Source organism: Helianthus annuus, chromosome 16 (assembly GCF_002127325.2).
Source record: "Helianthus annuus cultivar XRQ/B chromosome 16, HanXRQr2.0-SUNRISE, whole genome shotgun sequence".
In the NCBI taxonomy this organism is placed as follows: domain Eukaryota; kingdom Viridiplantae; phylum Streptophyta; class Magnoliopsida; order Asterales; family Asteraceae; genus Helianthus; species Helianthus annuus.
Window position 1 is genome coordinate 172,946,733 of NC_035448.2, and position 25,919 is coordinate 172,972,651.

General features: G+C 37.1%; 3 protein-coding genes across 4 annotated transcripts; 2 read left to right on the plus strand and 1 right to left on the minus strand.

Annotated features, from left to right (window-relative positions):
• Positions 1-5,258: 5,258 nt before the first annotated feature.
• LOC110917376 (F-box protein At4g00755) lies at positions 5,259-8,592 on the plus strand. The gene is made up of 6 exons (XM_022161948.2): positions 5,259-5,486; positions 6,333-6,462; positions 6,550-6,939; positions 7,009-7,175; positions 7,905-8,023; positions 8,118-8,592. The coding sequence occupies exons 2-6, from the start codon at positions 6,336-6,338 to the stop codon at positions 8,404-8,406; spliced, it is 1,092 nt and encodes a 363-aa protein (XP_022017640.1). The 5' UTR covers positions 5,259-5,486; positions 6,333-6,335; the 3' UTR covers positions 8,407-8,592.
• A 1,001-nt stretch (positions 8,593-9,593) lies between these two features.
• On the plus strand, positions 9,594-12,666 carry LOC110917375 (F-box protein At4g00755). The gene is made up of 6 exons (XM_022161946.2): positions 9,594-9,683; positions 11,049-11,178; positions 11,275-11,664; positions 11,740-11,906; positions 12,018-12,136; positions 12,227-12,666. Exons 2-6 carry the CDS (start codon positions 11,052-11,054, stop codon positions 12,411-12,413), a joined length of 990 nt encoding a protein of 329 aa, XP_022017638.1. The 5' UTR covers positions 9,594-9,683; positions 11,049-11,051; the 3' UTR covers positions 12,414-12,666.
• A 4,113-nt stretch (positions 12,667-16,779) lies between these two features.
• On the minus strand, positions 16,780-22,030 carry LOC110917366 (phospholipase D beta 1). 2 transcript variants are annotated; one of them, XM_022161937.2, is made up of 10 exons: positions 20,588-22,030; positions 19,856-19,972; positions 19,552-19,746; positions 19,207-19,455; positions 19,048-19,116; positions 18,196-18,343; positions 17,954-18,102; positions 17,726-17,887; positions 17,383-17,580; positions 16,780-17,317 (listed from the first exon to the last, which is right to left on the minus strand). In XM_022161937.2, exons 1-10 carry the CDS (start codon positions 21,635-21,637, stop codon positions 17,024-17,026), a joined length of 2,631 nt encoding a protein of 876 aa, XP_022017629.1. In that variant the 5' UTR covers positions 21,638-22,030; the 3' UTR covers positions 16,780-17,023. The 2 variants fall into 2 exon arrangements, with proteins under 2 accessions (XP_022017629.1, XP_035840797.1); XM_035984904.1 differs by lacking the exons at positions 16,780-17,317; positions 17,383-17,580 and having other exon boundaries at positions 17,732-17,900.
• Positions 22,031-25,919: the final 3,889 nt, after the last annotated feature.

Here is a 25,919-nt window from a genome sequence, read left to right on the forward strand (position 1 = left end):
TTCGAGCTTAAAAACGCATAAAAGATGAAAGAATACTTACAAAAGGTCCAAGCAATGGAGATTTAAACTCAAAATACTCAGGTATGAAGCTTGAGAGCTTCAACTTAAAGCAAAATGAGAACAAATGTGTGAATGAAGGTGATGAAGATGGTGGGTATTTATAGAAAGGGAAGAACCGTTAGGATCGTTCCTCGATAATTGAGCTTCGATCTGGACCTTACACATAAGGCACAAGGTTTTGGAATACTAGGGGTGCCCAAAACCATCACACGGTATTGAGAAAAGTTACACAAATGACCCCCAAGTTCAACCTGTTAGTCAAAATGAAGTTTCTGCCCAGATGAGGCCGTGGCTTCACGCCACGGCAAAACCATATAGTGGTGGCGCAGCACCACCACCTACCAGTGACCAAAAACTTTGCTAAATCGTCAGGTTTGGTCCCTACAACACTTTTGAGCCATTTTCGATGCGTTTAAACCCCGTTAACCCCATTTCAAGGCTCTAAAATGAAGTTAAAGTATAGGGAACATGAAAAATACTCAAAAATATGTCGGATGTCGGTTCGTTTGGTCGTACGGTTGCGTTGTTCGGTTAATTACGACGAAACACGAACGGACGCGAAAAAGGATCTAAATTACACGACGAATGGAATTTTATCATGCCAATCATTAAAATAAAATATTTTAATGATTACATAAATTTTTGGATGCGCGGATATATTCAGAACGTAAGATATGCGCGAAAATGCAAACTTATGCACTTTTTGACGCTTTTAGTCCCTATTGATCAAAAAGTTTATTTCTTGCACACCAAACACCTCAAAGCCTATTTCTAAACTATGTAAAGGATATTTAGGGCATATTTAACTTATGATCAAGTTCTAGAATGTTCGATACCATACGAATCGGTAGACTTTTGCAATTTGACACAAATAGTCCCTGCGATCGAATAAACTTGATTTCGACACACCAAACCCTCCAAAACATATTTGTACAAATCCCAAGTATGAAATACAATATTTCATTAATTTGGTATTTGTTTGATGGTTGAAGTGACACAGATATCACATAACATAAAAATGAAAAATATGGTATGACTTGTTAAATAAAAAACGAAAGTGAAAAATCATCTATTCTTTAAATTCTCAAATGAAGTCGTCCAAGAAATTAATGAATGTTTGTTTTGGCGAAAAAAGAGAATACATATGTTCATATAATTTTTCATTAGGAAAAACTCAATGAACCGTTAGATCAAAGTTTATATTCTCCTGATGTTTTCAACGGTCTTAAAATATATGGTTGCCAAATCTTATGTTAGTTTTGAAGGTCGGTGTTCCAGTAATGTTATTAAGAAATATTGACCAAAGAAGTTATTTATGTGTTGATATGAGACTAAAAATACTATCACTTCACAAGCGGGTTATAGAAGCTAAAATCATATCTGAATGTAATATTGGAATCTAGATTTTCATTCCAAGAATTAATTTGATACCTTCAAATAAAATGATTTCTTTGAAGTTCAGAGAATACAATTTCCATTATAAATATTTTTTGCAATGACTATTAATAAAAGCTAGGGACATGCATTATCTAAGGTTGGTTTCTTTCTAAAACATCCAATTATCACACATGGATAATTGTATGTAGCATTGTCAAGAATTAATATTAATAGTAAAAACGAAGTTAAACTACTAATATCTGAAAGAGATGAGACAATGATAATTAAAACAATACATGTTGTATACAAATTATATTTAGAGAGTTATGAAGTACTTTTGTTTTTTTAGTTTTATAAGCATTAACTCTAATTACAATTTTATATTTTTTTTTTAATTTAACGTTCTATATAATTCACTTCAAAATATTTATTTATAAAAGATATTAGTTAACCCATGTAACACACGAGTTACTGTTGGTGCATATGTCTGTCGACTTCGTCTTGTATCGAGTCTTGTAATAGATTTGTTAGATCAAGACACGTAGATCGAGAAAAACTGGAAACTGGCCAAAACAAGCCAGTTCACACGAAGTGGCCAGTTCACATGAACTAGACAAGGTCACTTCATGTGGACTGGAACATGTCCACTTCATGTGAAGTGGCTGGCCTATATATAGTGGTCTTGAGTCTTTCATTTGTAACTTTGTCATTCCGGTAGCGAAGCTCTGCCGAAGTATCTCCATGTCTGTAATCGTCATCAAATCAATACAAGAGATAGATTAAGTGTTTCTAGTGTGTATACAGCTGAAATAACTCTGATACGTTTGATTCCGCCTCTCGTATTTGACGAGATCTCTTCTGAACGACTCGTTTGGTCGTGCAAACGATCCTACAAGTGGTATCAGAGCTCAGGAGGAAGAGTTCTTACCGATTTCAGCCGTTTTTCACCGGAAATTTCTGATTTCTACTCACTTTCTTCACATTTTTCAAAATTAAACAAGATTTTACGGATAAAATGGCTTGATTTTCACATATAACGTGCGAAATACTGTTTTATCAAATCCTTGAAAGTATCAGCACTTAATTCAACCTAAAACCTAATCAATTTGGTCAAAAACCGAGCCGATAGTATGACATCATCTCCAGTTCGCATGGTTTGGACACATCAGTTCGCATGAAGTGGATTTAGACCATATCAGTTCGCATGGAGTGGAGTATTAAGTCCAGTTCGTGTGGAGTGGAGTATTAAAGCCAGTTCGTGTGGAGTAGAGTATTAAAGCCAGTTCGTGTGGAGTGGAGTATTAAAGCCAGTTCGTGTGGAGTGGAGTATTAAAGCCAGTTCGTGTGGAGTGGAGTATTAAGTCCAGTTCGTGTGGAGTGGAGTATTAAGTCCAGTTCGTATGAACTGGATCAGTTCGCATGAAATCAGAGCCGTCCCCGAAAATGATAAAAAGCTTTTGGGCCTCGTGCGAGACAAAAGAATTGGGCCCCCTCCTATAATTTTTATTGATTGAATCTTGGTTTCATTCGGTGTGGTACGATACGAGTACTCGATATAAATAACCTAAGAGGTTTTTATAAGCATAAGTAAAACGTAGTATACCAAAATCGTAATATTACATTATTACATATAACATTCTTATATTTTACTCCTATATTTTATGATAACACTCATGTTTAGATGAAGGTATGTCTATAACTTGGTTAAAACAATAGAAAACTAAAATGATGATATAAAGATGTATAAGCGATGTGCATCATATTTACATAACTCAAAATTAATTACTGTGGAATTAAGAAAAACAAAAAATATTGGAAAGGAAAGAAAGCACTGTAAAATTAAGAAATAAGGACCAAAAGAGTATGTTAGAAGGAAAGACAGAGAATCAAACCTATTCCCATGATCCCATCCATTATTTTGTTTTAATAAAAAAACACATATGCCACATATTAAATTGAGATCGCTTCCTACATTTTGTAGGAAAAACACACTTTATAGTGCAACCTCACCCTATATATAAACTTTTTTATTTTGCAATATATGCATGTTTCGTGTTGCATCACACAAAATAGTTTCCCCTAGTTCATATTTATACATCAACAAACTAGGATAGAAACCCGTGTATTACACGCATTGAATAAATAAATTATTAAACCGCTAATAATAACTTTTTAATAAATATAAAACAATTTTGATATAAGATACAATTGAAATTGACCTTTTTAAATTAAGAAACAAAATACAAATAAGAGGCTGTTTGGCAACTTCTGAATGGTTAAGTGCTGAACCAGTAAGAGATCTGAACCATTAAGGTGCTGTTTGTTTTTTCAAAGGTAAAATGTCTGCAGTCTGCGGACCACATCTGCAGACATCTGTAGCTGAAGAGGTGGACCAAACCTTTGCAATCTTCAAGAATAAGACTGTTTGTTTTTAACCACATACAAGTTTCAAACAAACACTAGTCGACATATGAATTTACATCAAGTTTTAACCACATACGAGTTTCAAACAAACAACACCTAAAGCTCGTTTAAGCTTGGCTAAACTAGAGTTTTTAAGCCGGTTGGTTACGAATCTAAAGCTCGTTTAATCGATTATCATCTATTATTGTTCATACCAGACTGATTATAAAAAACAACACCTAAAGCTCATTTAATCGGTTACAGGTAACACGAAAACCTGTACCATATTTAACTTACTTGGGTTCTCAGTGGTTATAGCACTTAACAGATTTCGATCTCGGTCTCGATCCTTACCCGAAGAAAACCGACAAATTAAGGACTGACCCGAAGGCTTCCAACTTTTAAAAAAGATAAAGTGAATCGGTGTAAATTCATTAACAGGTCAAACAAAATCAATGTAATCCATATATCATATGATCAAAACAATCAAATTTGATTATCTTAGCTTAAAACACCAAACAAATAATACCTGTCAATAGTTGAAAGTTGTAATATTGTAACTCTATACAGGTAATTCGTAACAAGAAAAACCCTAAGAGGTTGAAGAAAAGGGATCACAGGGTTGAACGAAAGAAAAAGATGGAACATGTTAAAATTTTAAAGTTACCTGTGGAGAATCGATGGAGGAGGTGTCGACACTGCTGAGCGTCGCTGCTGTGGAGAACGAAAGAAAAAGATGGAACAGGTTAAAATTTTAAAGTTACCTGTGGAGAATCGATGGAGGAGGTGCAGCACTGCTGAGGGTCGTTGCTATGGAGATCTCGACGGAGGTCGGGAAGAAACGATGGAGGGTCGCTGTTGTGGAGATCTCGACGGAGCTGACGGCTGTGGAGATACGATGGAGTGTCGCTGTGTGGAGAAGAGGATACTAGGGTTTTGAAAGAGCAGAAGAGTTTAGAAGAGGGGTGAAGACGTGAGGCCAGGTCTGTTTGAGGAAGAGGTTTGGAAGAGGTTTTTTTTAATGAAATCACTTCCAAAAAACAAACAAGCCGCAGACTCAAACGTCTGCACCTGGTCTGCGTAGGGTAGACATAAGAGGTTCTGAAGTGTTTTTCACAAAAAAAACAAACACCCAAGTGTTGAACTAGTAAGAGATCAGAACCACTAAGAGGCAGTATAATGTTTAATCCTTCATAGGCAAATGTCTGACCAATTCAGATTAGAGGTTTTAACCATTTGGACTTTGTATAATACTTAACCATTCAGAGATAAATGTCTGAACTATTCAGACATCTGCTAATAAAACAAACCATTAAATGTTAAACCAATAAAAAATCTAAACCATTAAAGGAGGTAAACATTCAGCTCCTAAGTGAAATAAGATAAACGTTGCAACATTGTGTGAAGAACCATATGTACGTTGCAATATCAAGTCCCATGGTGTTTCTGTTTTTTCTTTAAAAAAAGGTGGTACTCCTAAACAACAAACGCCGTTGTTTTCCCAAATAATAATCACCCGAGTTTTCTAGACCTCCCGCAAACGCCATTTCCACCGTCAATCTTTCAATCGAATTTCACCGATTTTCTTCTTCTAGGGTTTCTATTCAATCAATTCGTTCGTTCATACCTCAATAATCCCAAAAAAGGTAATCTTTTTCTTCATTTACACCCATCTTTTTCATGTAGTTATGTTTATTTCGTTAATCTACACATCGTTTTTGTCTAATTTCATTGTAATGTCGTCGATCGTTTACGAATTTGACGTTAAAAGGTTAGTTATCGTAATTTGTGTGAATCTTGAATTTTTTTTATGTGTTTAACGCGAATTAGCAGATCTTTGTTGAGACTTAACGGTTAAGGTTCGATTTATATTAGAATTTATTTTAATTTGATATTTTGTGATAATTGATTGAATATAAGTTTTGGTTTTGTGGGTTGATTTTGATTGTAACAGTTGGTGATTACATTTGTTTGTTTGTTGGTTGGGAATGTATGTTCTTTATGAATTGATCGGGTTTTTGATCGGTTACAATAAGATCTGAGACATGGTTTGTGAGCTAGGTCAAAACCCTGAATTGTCACACCAAGTGTTTGATTAAATGTCTCTTAGAGGAATACATTTTTGGGTGTTTGATATCCAACATCATGCAGAACTGAGAACACGTATTCTTGGTAATGGAATTTAGCATAACGTTGTAGGCGTTACTTGAAAAGGCAAACGCCATAGCCGGAATAGGAAAAAGATAGGAACTTTATGAAAAAAACTTTTTTTAAGTTTAGGAATGGGGAATATTGATTTGTTCCAATCGGATATGGATTCGGAATATTATTACAGTTAATGATGCTAATATGCTATACTTACTAACTTACTCTTCTTATCTACCATCGAATATGATTTCGAATATTATTACAGTTAATGATGCTAATATGCTATACTAACGTACTCTTATCTGCAATCGAATATGAATTCGGAATGTCATTACTCATTACAGAACATGGAGGCGCAGATCGATTTTTTGCAATGGCTTGAACCCGACATGGCACTCAAGATACTTACGTATCTGGATGACTCAGCTGACCTCATTCGTGCGTCTGCTGTTTCTCGATACTGGCAAAATATCGGTGAGTATCACACACACAGTCTTTTCCATCGTTATTCTTTAATGATGTGTTAGTTAACAACCTTTCATATTTGGATCTCTATTGTAGTGGTCTCTAACGGACTTAGCAAGCACCTCTGCATTACAAGATTTCCTGAGCTTGCTAGCATCACTCGCGTAGACGAAGTGAGTCATGACAACTCGGAACCGAGTCACAACTCGGCGGAGATAGAGCACCGAGCCTATGCTTCTCTTTTCCGGGCCCTGACATCATTCCCGCAAACTTATTGCATTGCCGATCCCGTGAGTGCTTCAAGCACCGATAATTACCCAGAAGAAAGCATCATAAATACGCTAGACCCAAGAGACAGAATCCTGCATCGGGACTCGTATTGGTCAAGTACAGGAAGTGATGATCCAGAAGCACCCGAGACGTTGATATACAACTTAACAGCTAGTCTTTGCGTTATATCAGAAATAGTTTTGCATCCATTTCAAGGTTGGTTTATTTTTACCTTTTTTAAGTTTTGTTTTCAGTGCATCGTCTAACTGACATTTGTGTACGCAGCTTTATTTCAGATGGATTTCCCAATATACTCATCAAAAGCTGTGCGATTCCGAATGGGGCATCCGAAATCTAGGGATGAGTTAGACCATGATTTCATGGAGACACAAGAATGTGCAGACGACAAGTTTATTTGGACGTATACGTCTCCAATTTTCCCTGTGGCACGGGTGAGTTCGTGTTTCGTTTATTATTACTCCCACATAAATGAAATCGTACGTGTAAAAATCGTTTTTAGCATTTAAAATTGGCTAAATCTTAGTGTGAGATATAACTTTCAGTGCATGAGTTAGATATTTAGATCACTAGAAAAAATATAGTTTTCTTCGTCTGTTCTATTTTGTAGTCTATCCAAATATGGAAATATAGGATAGGTGCCGATTTTGACCTATGTTTTTATAAATGAGTCAATGGGGTTATATTTTATATCGAACAAGTGATGAGTTGAATGGGTTTAAAAGTCACCCCGATTGTATTTTTATGCATATGCTATCCAAAAGGTATTTTTAATGATTATATTCGAAAATTATTATTTTTTAAATATTAGAAAGAGTTTATTACGTTTTTTCGTCCCTGTGGTTTGTTGAAAATAACCATTATAGTCCATTAGTTAAAAAAATGTCAAAACAGTACCTATACTTTCACTTTTGTAACAATTACAGTCTACCTCCGTTAACCCCATCCAATTTACCGTTACGTTTTTGTGAAGGACGAAAAATGTAATTAATTCATTTGTTTATATATTGTTTTTTAAATGAGGGGTATTTTAGTCTTTTCACCAAAAACTTAACAATTACAGTCCGCTTCGTGTTTTCTTTATTATTAACTTACACCATCCTGCACACATGTATCTTTTGATATATAATTAATATATGCATAAGCAAACTTTATGGCAACAGGAAAATCGCTTACAGAGGTTCAAGTTACCCGAGCCCGTAGTCTGCATCGGTGGTTTTTTGCAAATTCAGTTGTTAGGTCGGGTTCAGGTACAAGCAGCAGATGGCAAATACTATATCTGGTCAGTAAAATATTCCTAATATTTTAGTTAATATTTCAAAGCCTAAGTTCTTCGAACAGTCGGTTAAAAACTTAAAATTACTCTTTTGTTACAGTGTGGCTCACGTGCAGGCGATAGGACGCCGATTATCACCTGCGTTTAGCGTCGAGTTTTCTGAACCGTCGAATAGTGTGTCTCTGAAGTATGATGCTGTGGAATTTGGAGTTGCAATGAGTAATGTTTCCAGTGGACGTAATAATTCGCTTAGTACAAGTTTACTTCCGGTACAACCTCCTCGACAACTAGCTTGGGGCAATTTACAAGACTTTATGCAAATGGTACAAGCGCATCCTGATGGTGTTGAATATGAATGGGTTGATGATGATGAGTTTGAGATTGTTTGAGAAGTGTGGTGAACATGGGTATACTGTGTTTGTCTTGTGCAGTATAACTTGGTAGTAGCTAGTTTCTGGTACTAGAAGCTTCTTCGGTCTTGATTTCGTGTTGACTTTAAGACCGTTGTTTGACTTCCTGAGCTGAATCCGTGCAAAAAATGGCTTTTTTTTACTAAGATTTCTAATGTTTGTGTTCTTGGGTAATCATTTAAAGTTTTTGTATTTGTTGGCACACCTTCACAAAGTTTGAAGCTAATTCAACCCGACCAGAGGGACTTAGCGTCACGTTTAACTTTCTTCACAAAGAACCCTAATCACGTATTACCGAGATCCACCGGATCTAACATTTGGAACAAGATATTGTAAAAAGTAAGCCTCTTGTGTTGGGTTCCCTGAAATGAGCGGAAAAAATGGTTAAATCAGCAAGTTTAATAAGCTCCTGTACCCATGGTTAGTTTATACCCTAACCCATGGCACACAGAGTGACAGACAGTCCTAACCAACACATGAATTAGTGGTTGATACACACCATTCCCTTCACACCTAGACAACAAGACTTACCCCAGAGCATGCACTAAAATTTGTCAGATTTCGCTTTGCCGGCGAGTCTAAAGTTTAATAAAGCTTTTTTTCATATCACCTAACAACAATTCTATGCGAAAACCTAGCCCAAAGCCTTAGCTAAACCATTCATACCTTTCATTTACATTTATGTGATTTAGATTCATGAACCACTGTTACCCTCGCCCATTCTTCAGAGCAATCACCGTTTAGCACATTTGGTTGTTAGGCCATATTAAACGTTTTCCCCCGACATACTAATCACGCCTCTTATTCCTAATGGTTACTCCTAAAGATCTAAGGGATGCCGACGTTTAACGTCTAAAAGTGTTTTTTTTTGACTCGCGTATTACTCCCAAAGAGTGTTTAATCTTGCCTTTTACCTCCAAGGATGTCAAGTGGCATGTTTTCAGTAGCCCACCGGCATATTACCAATGTTTTCAGACCCGGACCGGAGGTTCGGCCAAAAATTTTAGATGTCGTTTTCCAAGTGGTTTGTTAAGTCAATCTTTATGGGTGAAAATTCAAAAAACATCTATTTCTTTAACGAATTTTCAAAGGCAAAATAATATTATAAAACGACCAACGAAAGACCCAGAGAAGGTAGTTTAAGTAGCACCCGTTGACCTGAGTAAACGCCATTTCCACAGTCAGTCTCTCTTCAATCGAAACACGATCTTCCTTTGTATCTTTTGAAGCGTTCTTACTTCAAAGAACCCTCACAGGTAATTGTTTTACTCTTTTACATTGCTTTTTTCATGTAATATTGTTCGTTATTCTGAATTTTGAGGTTGAATGGTAGTAGTTTTTATAAGTTTAACGTTAATTAGCAGATCTTTGTTGGAGACTTTACGGTTATGGTGTACGTAAATTTAGATTAGAAGCTGAAACTTAACCCTTTTGGCATTTGAAGTTGACTTATAAGTCAACGTTCATTTCAATTAGTTATTTTCTTAAATTTGATTGGAATATGAATTTGGGCTTTGGGTCTATTTTGCTTGTAACAATTGCTGATGAGATCATGTTGGCCATTAAAGTAAAAATCACTTAAGTGCAATTTTAATTTTGACCAAGAAAATTAATAAGTTGGCCATTAAAGTTTTTATTTACCAAAATAACACATTCAATAGTATAGACACATATTCATTTTTGTTAGACTCTGGGGGTGTTTGGCTTAGGTTTTTGAAACAACTTATTAACTTATTGGCTTTTTTAGATCAATAAGTCAAAATAATGTTTGGACAAGTGAAAAATCATTTTGTATAAGGTGAAAAAGTCATTTTGAAAAGCTAGGAAACCTTGACTTTTTAAAATGACTTTTCCACATTATACAAAAAGTTGTTTCAAAATGTCTTTTTCACTTGTCCAAACATTATTTTGACTTATTGGCCTAAAAAAATCAATAAGTCAATAAGTTGTTTCAAAAAGCTAAGCCAAACACCCCCTCAGTGTAACATTGTTACAAGATCCCCATAGTCTTGTGGCATAAATAAAAAGAAAATTTTTGAGCAAAAAACTTAATTATTAGTATTTATTAATACCCTCAAAAACCATAAAATGTTTAAAAACCTAGTTTTTGTAAAAATACTTAAAACTAAAAATTTTAAAACTTATAATTATTAAAACGTACTTTAAATAACTATGTAAAAAAGTTAATTTTTGAAATATATTTAAAACTTAAAATGATGAAAACTTGATTTAAAAAAATTAAAAACTCAACATTATTAAATCGTTTAAATTAGCTAAAACATCCGAGGACAAAAAAAATGCCACGTCGGCACAAGAGATATGCAAACCTTGCGCCATAAGCTCGTTGGGTCTATGACTACATTGGTTAAAAAAAACGAGTCAGTGGCCAATTTTGTAATAATCTTGGTTAACGGGGCTAATTTGATGATTTTCCCTTAACTAAATGTATCTTAAAGGACTACAACATCATGCAGAACACACTTACCATTTTTTAGTAAATACTGTACCAATTAATAATAATTCCTCTGTTTATACTCACAATTTCCACTTAGATAACCAGTATTTCAGATTGTTGGTTAATACAAAGTCAACCCTTAGTAAGGTTTCCTGCATTATTTTAGAACATGGAGACTCAGATCGATTTCTTGCAACGGCTTAAACCTGTCACGGCACTCAAAATACTTGCATATCTTGATGACTCAGCGGACTTCATTCGTGCATCTGCTGTTTCTCGACACTGGCAAAATATTGGTGAGCATCACACACATATTCTTATTCATTCATTTCGTCTTCACAATTAATGATGTGTTACTTAATTACCTTTCATATTTGTATCTCTATTTGAAGTGGTCTCCAATGGACTTAGCAAGCAGCTCTGCATAACAAGATTCCCTCAGCTTGCCAGCATTACTCGAGTAGACGAAGTGAGTCACGACAACTCGGAACTGAGTCACAACTCAGTGGAGAGCGAGCACCGAGCCTACGCTTCTCTTTTCCGGGCCCTCAAAACATTCCCACAAACTTTTTGCATTGCTGATCCTGTGAGTGCATCCAGCACCGATAACTACCCACAAGAAAGCATCATGCATACTCTAGACCCAACAGACAAAATCCAGCATCGGTCCTTGTATTGGTCAAGTACAGGAAGTGATGATCCAGAAACACCTGAGACACTGATATATAAGTTAACAGCAAATCTTTGTGTTATAACAGAAATAAACTTGCATCCATTCCAAGGTTTGTTTGTTTCTTAAAAAAACTTATGTTGATTTTAGTGCATCGTCTCCTGAGTACTGACATGTGTGTACACAGCTTATTTTCAGTCGGACTTGCCGATATACTCATCAAAATCTGTGCGATTCCGAATGGGTCATCCGAAATCATTAAACGGGTTAGACCACAATTTCATGGAGGCACAAGAATGTGCAGATGACAAGTTTATTTGGACATATACATCACCGATTCTCCCCATGGCACAGGTGAGTTTGTGTTTGTTTATTACTAATTTTACACAAATATGCTTATACCATCTTGCACTTGTTCATGTATGTATCTTTTGATATCTTCATGAACAAACTTTATGGTGACAGGAAAATCGCTTACAAAAGTTCAAGTTGCCCGAACCTGTAGTCTGCATCGGTGGTTTTTTGCAAATTGAGTTGTTAGGTCGGGTTCAGGAACAAGCACTAGATGGCAAATACTATATATGGTCAGTTTATTATTCCTAATATTTTTTGTTAATAATTTAAAGCCTAATAAGTTCTTTGAACAGTCGGTTAAAATTACTCTTTTTTATCAGTCTGGCTCACGTGCAAGCGATAGGGCGCCAATTATCACCTGCATTTAGTGTTGAATTTTCTGAACCTTCCAGTGGTGTATCTCTGAAATATGATGCTGTGGAATTTGGACTTGCAATGAGAAATGATTCGAGTGGACGCGATAGTTCGCTTAGTACAAGTTTACTTCCAGTACAACCTCCTAGCTAGACCACTGGCTTGGGGCAATTTACAAGACTTTATGCAAATGGTACCCGCGCATCCTGATGGTGTTGAATATGAATGGGTTGATGATGATGATGATGAGTTTTAGATGGTTTGAGAAGTGTGGTGAAATATGGTACATTGTGTTTGTCTTGTGTAGTATAACTTAGTTGTTTGACTTTCATGTTGACTTAAGATCGTTGTTTGACTTTCTGAGTTGAATATGTTCAAGAAATGGCTTTATTACTAAGCTTTCTAACGTTTTGTTCTTGGGTAGCCGGTAGTCGTTTAAAGTTTTGGTTATTGTTGGCACACCTTCACAAAGTTTGAAGCTAATTCAATCCGACCCGACATGAGAGACCTAGAATCCGAGGGACTCAACCGTTACGTTTAACACCTTCACAAAGTGAAATCATAAGAATCTCATTGCAAGTTGCATCTTTAAGATATAACATTACAAAAACCAAAGATCACATTTTAAACGAATGTATTACTTCCCCAACTTTTGTGTTAACTATAAATAGGAGTGGACTTGAACCATTCTAGTTACCTTACATGGACCTAAATCACTTCTCAACACCACGTGGACCGCAACCACTATGCCTACATGTGTCAATCCCTAACAACAACTCTATGCAAAAACCTAGCCCGAAACCTGACCACCTGATGTCTGGAGCACCCAACGCCTGAAGACTCAGATCGATTCTTGCAACGGCTTACACCTGTCACGGCACTCAAAATACTTGCATATTTTGATGACTCAGCGGACCTCATTCGTGCATCTTCTGTTTCTCAACACTGGCAAAATATTGGTGAGCATCACACACATATTCTTATTCATTCATTTCGTCTTCACAGTTAATGATGTGTTACTTCATTACCTTTCATATTTGTATCTCTATTTGAAGTGGTCTCTAATGGACTTAGCAAGCACCTCTGCATTACAAGATTTCCTCAGCTTGCAAGCATTACTCGAGCAGACGAAGTGAGTCATGACAACGCAGAACTGAGTCACAACTCAGGGGAGAGAGAGCACCAAGCCTATGCATGCATTGACCGGTGTTCTTATGAATGAGTTATGTTTATATGTCACAGATCAAAAGGGTCAAATAGAAAAACTTAAAGATGTGTTTTTATAACGCTATATTAAAAAAAAAAAAAACATTTCTGATAAAAAAATATAGTTATTATAATCAGATGTTAGAAAACTGGCAAAAAATGTAATTACATACTATAACACAACCCAGCGTGGGCAGCACTCCTATTTCGACCATAACCTATTTTGACCCGTTAATTACCCAACCAACATCCTACCACTTTTAGAAGTATGCTTACACCATCTTGCACTTGTGTGTGTATCTTTTGATATATTCATGAACAAACTTTATGGCAACCGGAAAATCGCTTAGAAAGTTTCAAGTTGCCTGAACCTGTAGTCTGTATTGATGGTTTTTTTGCAAATTGAGTTGTTAGGTCGGGTTCAGGAACAAGCAGTAGATGGCAAATACTATACATGGTCAGTATATTATTCCTAGTATTTTTAATTAAGAATTTATAGCCTAAGTTCTTCTAACAGTCGGCTAAAATCACTCTTTTTTACAGTTTGGCTCACGTGCAAGCGATAGGGCGCCAATTATCACCTCCATTTAATGTCGAGTTTTCTGAACCATCCTATGGTGTATCTTCGATATATGATGCTGAGGAATTTGGACTTACAATGAGAAATGTTTCGAGTGGACCCGATAGTTCGCTTAGTATATAAGTTTAGTACCAGTAAAACCTCCTAAACAACTGGCTGTGGGGAACTTACAAGACTTTTTACACATGATGGTGTTTTTCCGTAATAAAGGTGTATGTTTATTTTGTAATAACAAGTTGGTGATATTTATTTTACCGATAACCGTACTGATATTTTCGATACCAATACCGGTTGACACAAGCTTATCTAACTTAAAAAGTAAAGAAAAATTATTAAAAAAAATATTCTACTGTTCAAAACATTGGTTTTTTAATATATAGGTCAATGGATGTTTTAATTCAGACTTTAAGACACCAGAATTTACAAATTGGTCAAATGTTTTAGTTACAGGCATAATTTTGTAGAGAGAAAATGGACAACAATTTTATATGCACATAAAAGTTTTAATATTGTTGTCTGAAAAATGTTATTAAAGTATCAAAATATAATATTATATTTATAAAACGAAAATATAAAAAGATGAAAAGTAAAGATAGTGGAGAATCAACCTAGACATATGCAGCAACTATATTAATTATGCTGCTTTTGTCACCCTATACACTATGTCATCAATCTATGAAGATCCCATTTTACCTTACATCACCTCAAAAGCCACTCTCATATTGTATATATGATTATACATGTGCTGTTATTATGATTTTTACTGTCTCTACATACAAATTTTAACAAGAGAATTCTCTCTTTCTTTCTTCCAGTATGTGCTCACAACACTACATACACTGTAAAAGTGTGTTTAAAACAATTACCTTATGAGGGTTTTTTTTTTTAATCTCAAATATGATTAATACACTGCATGACTTTTTAAAAATTATACTATAAAATCTAGAATATTTTTTTTTTGTTTATTACAGTATAATATTGGTATATTAAAAAACGCCTTTTAAATGTTGATGCATTGTTGATTACAACGATGAGTGTGTATGATTCATTAGACCACCCGTAGTGGGGCGTGATTTTTAAAAAAAATTGGAAAAAAACGCCCCATAACGCCCCCCCTTCCATTACACTAGGCGTTATAGGGCGTTATATTTGAAAAAAATGGGTCGAGCGTTTTAATTAAAACGCCATGCACAAACAATCCTATCCAATCACTTGAGAGCACATGCCTGACAACTTTGACCAACCAATACTATCCATCCATATGTTTGCTTTTTTTTTTTTTTTTTTAATAATTGAATGGGGCATTATGGGCATTATGCCCACTACACCACTTTTGCTATAATGCCCTCTTGCTGACTAGGACGCCACGTGTCGTATAATGCCCCATGGTGGGGGCATTATAAGCTTCTACCACTACACATGGTCTTACAACAATGCGTCTAAGTCTGTCGGTCTTTATTCATTTTTATAACGGGTTCCGTGCACTGCACGTTAATTTTTTTTGTACCGGTACAAAGTGCGTTAGATCTAAAAACTGCAAGAATAAAATCTAGCGCAGCCATTAATTAGATCAAGAACTAGTATTGATGTGTTAGGTTATATGTAGGTAATATTCTTACACATAACTGCACATGTATAGGTTGTTTAAATAAACACAATTTTTTAGTATATGTATTTTTCTAATTTCAAGATAGACGATTAAATGAATTATATTTAAAAAAATTAAAATAAAAAAGGTGAATTATTTATATTCTTACCCTTCTCGTGTTAATTTGTTTTCTGAATTAAACCATGAATATGGAGGTTGCACTATAAATCACAGAAGTCGTTTACTCTTTTAGTTTATTAATATTTAGGTATGATTTTTGTAATGTTAAAAACTGTGACATATAAACAAAGGAACATGGGCACCAACTTTATATGTTGTCATAAGCATATCCTAAGGAAGATACTTAATATGCTTTCCCCTACTTTTCTTCACATTCAAGAACACATATTACTATATATACATGAAATCACATCTCCATATTTTCATTCTTCATATAACTCCTCCTTTCCATTCTCTTAACTAGATCAAGATGTAGATCCAATGTTAGAAAAGCATCATCTTTGATAACTCTAGTTGTTAATCTCGAAGGCAACTAGAGGTGCGGTAAGGGGTGGTGTGGAACATGTGGCATCATGGCTATGTGGTGTTGGCAGCAGCGGTGGTGGTGTTCATTGTCATGAGAATGGAATCACTTTGATTCCATTCGTATCATGGGTGGTGTAGTACCAGGGCAACCTCAATCTTTGGCATAATTATTCGCTTTTCGTTTATGTAATCTCGTACTATAAATCACTAGATTTGTTTGTCGTTTTCCGCTATGAAGATGGAAACGTCTTAGATTCATATCAAGGGTGGTTTTAAGTTTTAATAAGGCAACCTGATCCTTTGTAATGATTCTTGGTTACAATTTTTAGTATTTATAACAAAAAAACTTGAACTACTATTATGGTAGTTAGGTTCTTATGTTAGTTTGTTGTGTTACAGTTGGTTTGTTAACTTCAACAGCCTAGCTGCTATAACTACTCCGAAAGAACTGTCTCGTTGATTGAACATTGGTCATCACTCGCAACAGTTATAGCCGTTAGGTGATTACAATAGTTTTTTTGGTTAAGTTGCAGTTGGTTTGATAACAACTTATGGAACATTGATCCATAACAAAAAAAAATGCATAAACCTTTGATCTCTTGGCACAAATTCATTTGCATTATAGACAGAAATAGGAATTATTTGATTACATTTTACAACATTTTATGGATCGATCGGTATCACTTTTACAATCTCACCTCGCTCCCTAGTACGATAAAATAAAATAGAATAATTTTAAACTTTAAACGACCAACGCGAATAAACCATGGCATCTTGCTACTAGGTAAGGACAATAGGAGGTAGGAGCTTTCAAAAAAACTCAAAATTGTAAAAGAAGACTACTCAAATAGTCAAGTTTTCTTGAATCCCAGAAAACGACCCGACAATTTGACCACCTACATCCGGGAATTCTTCACATCCCTCAAGAGATCGAACCCTACCCATCCGGTCAACCCGGACTGGATACTTCATGAGATGACCTCTCATCTCTGATGTCTCATTGGAAGCAAACTGGGTCCAGTTTGCTTCTGCCATAGATCTAACTTTTCTTACACACTCAAGTGTCTCGGGGTGGGTGAATTTCTCATCAATAGTCCCAAGATGCTCAGCCCATAAAGACATTCGATATCCGTATATCTTCAAATTAAAATAAAAAAATCAAAAAAAAAATTATTAGTGTTGTAATGACTAAAAGGGATTACCTGGCCGCGTGGATCCATGAATTTCCTTGCCCACGTGTTTTGAGGTTGATAAGCTCCCATTGCGATCTCAGTGTCTCGAGTTCCTTCCATCGACCGTTGATTAATGTTTGCAGATCCTATAATCACATATTCGTCATCAACAATCATTCCTTTTGAATGTACATAAATCATGAATCGCCGGTTTTTACGAGTCAGTGCCTGAAACAAATCAAAAATTTCCTATTAAGAATATTAGCATAATTATTCCCTACTAAAGTAGAGTTATGTGTTGACTTCAAAAGTCAAACATACCAAACTTCAGCTTCAAAATAGATATAAATACTTGAAGTTTTTGAGAAATGACCTCAGGAGAATAATCAAAATAATAATCATGCTTCAGGCCCGAGTCTTCACGATTCCCAAGACAGAAAAAATTCAAATAATCTTGTGGTGAGTGTGCTTCCTCAAGTCCAACCTCCAACAAAGCTTTGTAGATAGTCTCATACATCATTTGCATTGTTTTGTTCTGTAACATCCTTCTATTGTCATTAAATTATAACACAAATTTATTAAACCATGTAACTGTAAATACCTGCCAAAATAAAATTCTTTGGGTAGCAGAACCTGTGGGGACACCCTCGGGCCACATAGGGATAACGATATACGCTGCAAATCTTTCGTGTGCTCTGATTTTATTAGCGATTTTTAGCGCAATCTCCATTGGAATCAAATTGTTGGCACCTGAGAATACTCATAAAAAAACATGTTACTGAATATTAAACCTTGTATTGTATTATAAATATTAAATATCACTTGAAAAGAAATGTTTCTTACCTAATTCTCTATAAGAACTCCAATTGAAAGATGATCCAATAAAGTACTGGTTCTCGATATAAATGAAATGCTGCGCAGCACGAATAGCGGTCACGTATGCAGAATGTATGCTCATGTCAATAAGCACATTCTTCCCACATGCCAAATTCTGTTTATACAAAATATTATAATCAAATCAGAATTTTCATAGATTTTTATTTTACTTGTCACATTTTCACTTATAGGTGTGCCAACTAGAAGTAAAACTATTCAACTACATAGGGTGCAAAAGAACCAAACGTTCAGCGAACAGTTCGTGAATCGTTTGGTGGGAAGTTCGTTTGTGTTTGTTCGTCTAATAAATGAACGAACATGAACAGAGGTCGCCTTCGTTCGTTTATGTTCGTGACCGTTCAGTAACTTGTTCGTTTATGTTCAATAGTTCATTAGTGTTTTTTATTTTATATTTTATTTAAACACTTTAAAATTCCAACAAACAAAAGATTTAATAAGTATCATTGTATTATATATTCTGTTCATGAACTCTTCTTTGTGTTTGTCTGTTTTCATTTGTGTTCGTTTGTGTTCGTTTGTGTTCGTTACCTAAAATTAACAAATGAACACGAACATGAAGAGGTTCATTTCCTTAACGAACGAACACGAACATGAAGAGGTTCATTTCCTTAACGAACATAACATAAAATCTCATTCAGTAAGTGTTCATAACAGTTCGTGAACACATACATGTATTACCTTAACAAGCGAACACGAACAATAGATCTTGTTCGTGTTCGTTCGGTTCGTTTGCAGCCCTACAACTACATCTGCATATAATTTCGGTCATTGTTCACCAATATAATACCATTTAGTCACCTTGGCTGTAGCTTCCTTGGGATCCTTAGGGAAGCCTTTAGCCGAATTTGAATCAATCGAACGAAAAATCTGCAGAAAATGAAATAGATCCTGTCACACAGCGTTTTAACGAAAAAAAAATATATATTTTGCGAAAAGGGTTGCAATAAACTTATCTACCTGTACATGCCACCCTTCGGGATCCTGGTCACTAAGGCAAGGTTCATCATTTACGGTTAAAAACTCTGGCATGTTGTCGATTTTTAGTAAAGATTCATCATATAACGCCTTTAGTTTTTTTATACCGCTGACTTTAGATGCCTTTAACCACCGTTCCTCAAAGTTTTTCAAAACATCATATGCAGCTGGTCCGTCTATTTTACTATGCAAGTCGTGCCATGGTTCTCGTGGACAACCCGCAAGATTCCCCTGTTAAATGTAAACCGTAAATTATCTTAAATAACTAATACTGCATTAATGATCCAGTTACAAATTTTAGCTAGAAAGAAAGAATCGAGTGTTCACCGTGAAAGTAGGATTATGAAAGTCATCTGCATGTAATGTTTCTAGACTTTTGAAAATCGGGTGCGTGGGATTATCGTATCGACCGTTACATAAGTCAAGTCCTCCGATAAAAGATACGATTTTCCTTCTACCGTTTCCAGCATCAGCATCTATAATCACAGTTTTCTGGTGATGTGTATAGATAGATCCAACTTCCTAAGATAAAAAAAAAAAAAGAAAAGAAAAGAATAATAGTTGTAATAACCGCAACTTATCTGTACATACATAAATTTACTATTATGACTATAGTATTATCATGGCATACCTTCTGCTTGACCCAACTATGTTTCTTCCCAGCCATACGAGGACAAAGCAACACTTGCACCAAAGAATTCTTAAAGAAACGCTTCGTCTCTTCATCATGGGTGGCCATGAATCCATCCTAAAACATTAAACTTTAGGCTAAAATATTTCATTTTTAATAGAAAAATGTCATTTTCGTCTCTGAGGTTTGGCTAGTTTTTGCGACTTTCGTCCAAAGGTTTGTTTTTTCGCATCTGGATCCAAAAGGTTTTTATTCTTGTCATTTTCATCCGGCTCGTTAACTCCATCCATTATTCTCTTTTCATTTAGGGGTATTTCCGTCTTTTTTGTTAACTTAAAGGGCAATTCGAACCAGCTGGGGTAGCCCAGTTGGCCACCGACACCCACCTCTTACCAAGAGGTACCGGGTTCGATTCTTGGGGCGAACATAGTACCCTCAAGCGTTGGCTCGGCAAGGGTATTTACTGCCAGGCTCAGGCTTGTCGGGTGGCGGCCTGGGAGGGGTTATCCCCTCCGCGGTCAGGGGTACCGTGCATTACCTTTTTTTTTAAAGGGCAATTCGGTCTAACGGATTTGGTCAGGGGTATTTTAAATGCTTGTACATAAAGTTAAAAATACCAAATTGCCCTTTTGGATCCAGATGCGAAAAACAAACCTTTGGACGAAAGTCGCAAAATTGGTCAAACCTCAAGAACAAAAATAACATTTTACTCTTCGCGAGTAAAAAACTTACCACATTGTAGCCCATGATATTCCTTGAAGTAGGATCATCCCAAACAAGAAGCAAAACTTTAACACCTTCTTGTGATTTCTTTTTCAAAAGATCTCCAAGTGTGTCTTTTGGCGGATCCTGTGTCTCACGGACCAACTTCACTTTATGCCACACAGACCAACCCGTGATGTAAACAAGATGTCTCGCATCCTTAATTGCATCAAAAACGTCAATCCAACATGTACCATGAACATAACGCATATCACCATCAAGCTCAGTATTCGGAAGACTATTATCATGTACATGTGCGTCTTGATACAACGTAACTTTCCCACCTTTTCTTAACGGAAAATAAGTGCCGGGAATCCCAAAGTCAGGGCCCGCTCCAACGCCATTGTTATACGAACTCGATTTTTCAACAGGAAAATACTGCATTGCGAGTCCCAAACTAGCTCCAGTCTTATAAGGTTTCCCATTTGGATTCAACAACGGAAAAGATCCATCGATTTTTGATCCATTATATATAAGGTCAACTGAGATTGCCACAACTCCTATAACTTGAGATCCCACTCTATCACTATCTTTCACTAGAAAATGAATTTCAGAAGCATAATGCGCGACATGCACGTTAAACTGTTGATTCCAAACAGGGTTCTCAATGTTTTTAACCACATAAGTTTTTCCAATCACCGCACTCGTTATAGCGATGGAGACATACGGATCGCTAGTATTCTTATCTCTATAAAAATTAGGGAACATATCCATGTTCGGAAGGGCTTTCGCTTCGTGGACCCAAATGTTTAAATTCCCATGTAGTAAATAAACCTTTAACTTCTTATTCGACCCAGACAGCATGGGGCATATCTGAGTTTCGGGTGAGTCAACCAGCGAGTTTGGGTCATGTGACCCGCATTGAGAACGATATTCTCTGGTTCTTGAAAGAGTAGGAGTAGGTTGCTGGCTAGCCGACTCGTTAGGCTTGTTTGAACCGTGCGAGCATTCAATCGGTGATGTCCGTACTGCAGCGGGTGCAGGTGGGGGTGCAGTAGCAGATGCTTCATTCTCAGACATAAGCAAATGATGTAATCAAGAACCCTGATATATCTGGATATATACATACACATATATCTATACACAGAGGCTAAAAATTGGGATCCCCAAATTGATGGTGCTTCCTCTAATGGGTCAATAAATTCAAGATTCTACAACCGATCTATGAAACCCTGATAGGAAATTGTTTCAAGAAACATAAAACGAAATCGGAACACACCTTTAATCGATGAATCTGGAAGATGTTGATGATCGGAAAGTTAGAAAAATTGGAGGAACAAAAATGGGATGCGAATTAAACGCACAAAACATTTAGTTACCGAATTTTTAGCAGTATAAACGAGCAATTGAAATTATTAGGACATATTGGTTTCGCTGATCCATTGGATTGTCGAACATCTAGCAGAGGGTAAATAACCCGCCAACACGGTTTCAAATTCTCAACGTTCCCATTAAACTATTTATAAGTTCATCTAATGCCTTGTATGAAATCTCGGAGGGGTTGTGTTCGGGTAAGGCATTTCGGGTACGCATGTAGTTATTTTACTAATTTCGTGAAAATAACGTTAAAAGCGGCGGACAACTAATCATGCATCATGTCGTGGCTTTAATAACCAAAAGATGAAGGGTACATGCACACTTCGGCCTTTGTCCCGATTGCTGAGTGTTATGTGCCTCATGTCTAGGGCTTGATACAAAACTACTATCGAGCCGAGGGTCTCACTGAAAGCAGGTATATGTCACCGAATGTTGGAGATGGTGAGAGAGAGAGAGAAGGGCATTGAAGTGTGGAGAAAGAAGAGTAAAAATAGTGAGTCCATGGTTTTAGGTTATTGAGAGGAGTATTATCTAGGGATGAGCTCGGTACCAGTACTGAAAATGTTTTGTACGGTACTAGTATTTGTGTGTAAAATTCGGTAAAATACCGATACCGTACCGAACCAAACAAAGTACCAGTACCGAAAAAAGTGGGTATCGAAAAAAAAAATTCAGTACGAGAAATTCGGTACCAATACCAAGTCCCAAATGCTTATCCCTAGCATTACTGGTATAAGTGATTTTGGGTAGTTGAATGTAAAAGTGATGTGACTTTCTATGATTGATGGGTATTTGGATAGTTGAGAGGAGTGCCTCCTCTCTTAGTTTTGCAAGGCCTGGTGTATGAATGTTTGTAGTGGGTATCACGCCCAGCTCCACATGGGGGTAGATTCCCTTGGCTGTGGCATGGGTCCACATACAAATCCACACATTACATGCTTGTGCTAACTACTATACTTATGCATTTGCCTTGATGCCCAACGAAGTAGTGTTTGGCACCCTCCATGGCTAATATGGGTGCCACATCACTACACACAAACTTATACATACGGTAGAGAGTAGTGTGAGGCGGAGGTGGCTATGTCGGAGAACAGAGAACGTGTTGCCTGCAACATCCCGTTGATTTGTGGTGTTGAGATGGTCTCTAAAACTACCCAAAATTATTTTTTAGGTTTCTTATGCGAAAAATATGTGATATTATTAACTATGTTCGAAATATAAACTAATAGTGGTGTCAGTCAGGTCATGTTGCTAGATGGATTTTGGATTGAATTGAATTGATGAACCCAAACACGACCAATATATTTATTAATGTCAAAGCCATCAACACAATTCAAACATACTTAAAAGTGTTGTGTCTAGAATATAATTTATAAATTTAAGATGTTTTAAATGATGCTTCAGCCTTCAGGATTTAGCTTGTGTATGTGATCATGTTCCATCCTTGTGTAAGCAACGAGAAACAAAACCTCTTTCCATTCTTGTGACACTGATGACGAGGGTAGCCCAAGATCAAATAAAAATGATTTAAATACATGTTCGAAAGGTTAAACCGTTCGAAGGTTAAAAAGCTGGGAGATGGGAAAAAGCAATACGAGAACAGTAAGTAGTCACATCTCTGGATTGCTTCACCAACCCACCAGCCGCAAAAGCAACTCGGACACACAGAGAACACTCTTTTACCGGCAGGTCAAAGCCTTCAAACCCCTAAAAGAGGAAAACCCCCACTGCAAGCGAGGTCATTAGTCAAATACATTCCCCTTCTAGAAATGCCTTCTCCTATAAATTTGACACTTCATTAACTGAAGGGGACATCCCAGGCCAGCTCTGATTTCTCGAAATCCCTGGTCATACATCACGAGTACTTGCTTCTCACAAGACACTTTCTCTCACAATCAACACACACATTCCTTTTGCTAATTCATCCAAATCAGAACATATTTCAGAGGAGGATCTTCAGCAAATTACAAAATCAAACTAGTGAACCTCTATCCACGTCTTGCAAATGTGGGGGGACCCCACGACCTGCGTTAGGCAAAGTTGAACCCTTCAACCCTTTTGCCTAACCGACCCAGCTACTATCCTTGGTCTGTTATTTGTTGCATCAACAAGTTGGCGCCCACCGTGGGGCTACGTCGCTATTTTTCTTCAAACGACCTAGTAGTGTAGCTCCGTTCTCCTGAAATTACCATGTCAGAAAGTGGATCCCCGGGAGAAGTAAATCAGGTTCCAAACACCTCTACCCCGGGTACTAGCCAAGCTCATGTGGCTATACCAACTTCTTTCTCGACTCCCGGGAGCACTCCTGAATTCCTCACTTTCAACACTCCAACTCCGTCCAGATCAGGAGTCCCTTCTCCCAATGTTGGTGTCTCGAACACCCCGACACGTGTTGAGCTTACCCCCGAGGGGGTTGCCAACAATTTCCTTGAGTTGAGGTCTCTCCTCAACCAATATGTAAGTAGGGAGAGAGACAAGGGAGTAAGGATTCGTCTAGATTATGATGAGCCTGAACCAACATTATCTCCCGGACCTCCCGTCCCTCCTTTTACATCTAGGGATGAGGCTGGCCCCAGTAATCCTCCAAATTCTAACCCGTATCTGTATGCGAGGCCAAATCCTGCAGCATACCCTCTCTTCTCATCCCAACCAGCTACAAGCGGTGCTCCACTAGGCCATGAGCTGACCCTTGACCAGCTCCTACAGTCCCCGGTGACGAGCCTTCCACCCTTAACAACAACTTCATGGGAACAGACCTTGTCGGTACTCCCCTTGGCACGAAGCGCCGTTATGAGCACTCCCTTGGGAGTTAACTGCTCCGTTGCACCCGGAAGCCTTCAAGGCTTCAACCTTCTGCCTCAGATGATGACCCAGATGATGACCAGTTTCCCGTGGCAGCACTTCATCAATCAAGTGCTAGCAACCCAAGGGAACAACAACAACGTGGGTGCAAGGGTTAAGGAAGATTTAGCCAAACCTTACAAGCCGAGTAACCTCTCATGCTTTTCACAGCAAATAGCCGATTATGATTTTCAAACGAAGATCAAAATGCCATCCCATATCAAGACATATGATGGGACTGAAGATCCTGAAGACCACCTTCAGATCTTCACTGGTGCCACAAGGATCGAAAAATGGTCAAATGCTGAATGTTGTTTGATGTTCATGCAAACCCTTGTCGGATCAGCCAGAATCTGGTTCAATGACTTACCTGCTCGAAGCGATCGAAGCTTCGATGATCTGAGCAAAGGGTTCCTAGCCAATTTCTCTCAACAAAGGCGTTATGTCAAAGATGCTACAGTGATCTTTCAGATCAAACAAAGAGATGATGAAAGCCTTCGAGAGTTCATAGAAAGATACAAGAAGGAAGGTCTAACTTATGTGGGGGCAGACGAAAAGAGGAGGATGGCCGGTTTCATGAACGCCATTACCTCAAAATATCTCACAAGGGATTTCAACAAATCCCTACCCAAGACCTTGGAAGAAGCTCTCGAAAGGGCTGAAGCCCACATCCGGGGAGAGGAGGCAGTAGACATTAAAGAACAAAGGAAAAGAGGATCCAGCTGGCGAGGCAATAGCCCAGTTAGAAAGAGAGGAAACTTCAACTCATATGACAGACGCCAAAAGGGTTCAGACCATCGAAGGTCTGAAGGCCGGAACCCTCCCAGCAGGGAAAAAGGCATGAGTTTCACACCTCTCACGAAGACTCCTCAAGAAATCCTAGCTACAGAAGAAGTCAAACAAAACTTTCGGCCTCCTAGGCCTCTCCCCAAAAGCAGAAAGAAAGAGAACTCCACACAATACTGTGAATTTCATGAAGAAAAAGGTCACCATACCAATGATTGCTTCCAGCTTAAGAAAAGGATTGAAGAAGCTGTAAAGTCTGGAGAACTTGCTCATTTGGTAAAAGGAGTAAGGGACAAAATGGCTGAAGGAAAAGGCAAGGAAGTCAATATGGTGGATTTTGATGGAAGGATTCCACACA

What these genes read in the sequence shown, in the direction of transcription:
- LOC110917376 (XM_022161948.2), top strand. Translation starts at nt 6,336, where the DNA reads ATGGAGGCGCAGATCGATTTTTTGCAATGGCTTGAACCCGACATGGCA. An exon ending in AGTTTTGCATCCATTTCAAG is followed by an intron (nt 6,940 to 7,008) that starts GTTGGTTTATTT and finishes TTGTGTACGCAG; the next exon opens with CTTTATTTCAGATGGATTTC. An exon ending in GATGGCAAATACTATATCTG is followed by an intron (nt 8,024 to 8,117) that starts GTCAGTAAAATA and finishes CTTTTGTTACAG; the next exon opens with TGTGGCTCACGTGCAGGCGA.
- LOC110917375 (XM_022161946.2), top strand. Translation starts at nt 11,052, where the DNA reads ATGGAGACTCAGATCGATTTCTTGCAACGGCTTAAACCTGTCACGGCA. An exon ending in TCGACACTGGCAAAATATTG is followed by an intron (nt 11,179 to 11,274) that starts GTGAGCATCACA and finishes CTCTATTTGAAG; the next exon opens with TGGTCTCCAATGGACTTAGC. An exon ending in CGATTCTCCCCATGGCACAG is followed by an intron (nt 11,907 to 12,017) that starts GTGAGTTTGTGT and finishes TTATGGTGACAG; the next exon opens with GAAAATCGCTTACAAAAGTT.
- LOC110917366 (XM_022161937.2), bottom strand. Translation starts at nt 21,637, where the DNA reads ATGTCTGAGAATGAAGCATCTGCTACTGCACCCCCACCTGCACCCGCT. An exon ending in ATATCATGGGCTACAATGTG is followed by an intron (nt 19,973 to 20,587) that starts GTAAGTTTTTTA and finishes TTAATGTTTTAG; the next exon opens with GATGGATTCATGGCCACCCA. An exon ending in TCATGGATCCACGCGGCCAG is followed by an intron (nt 17,318 to 17,382) that starts GTAATCCCTTTT and finishes TTTAATTTGAAG; the next exon opens with ATATACGGATATCGAATGTC.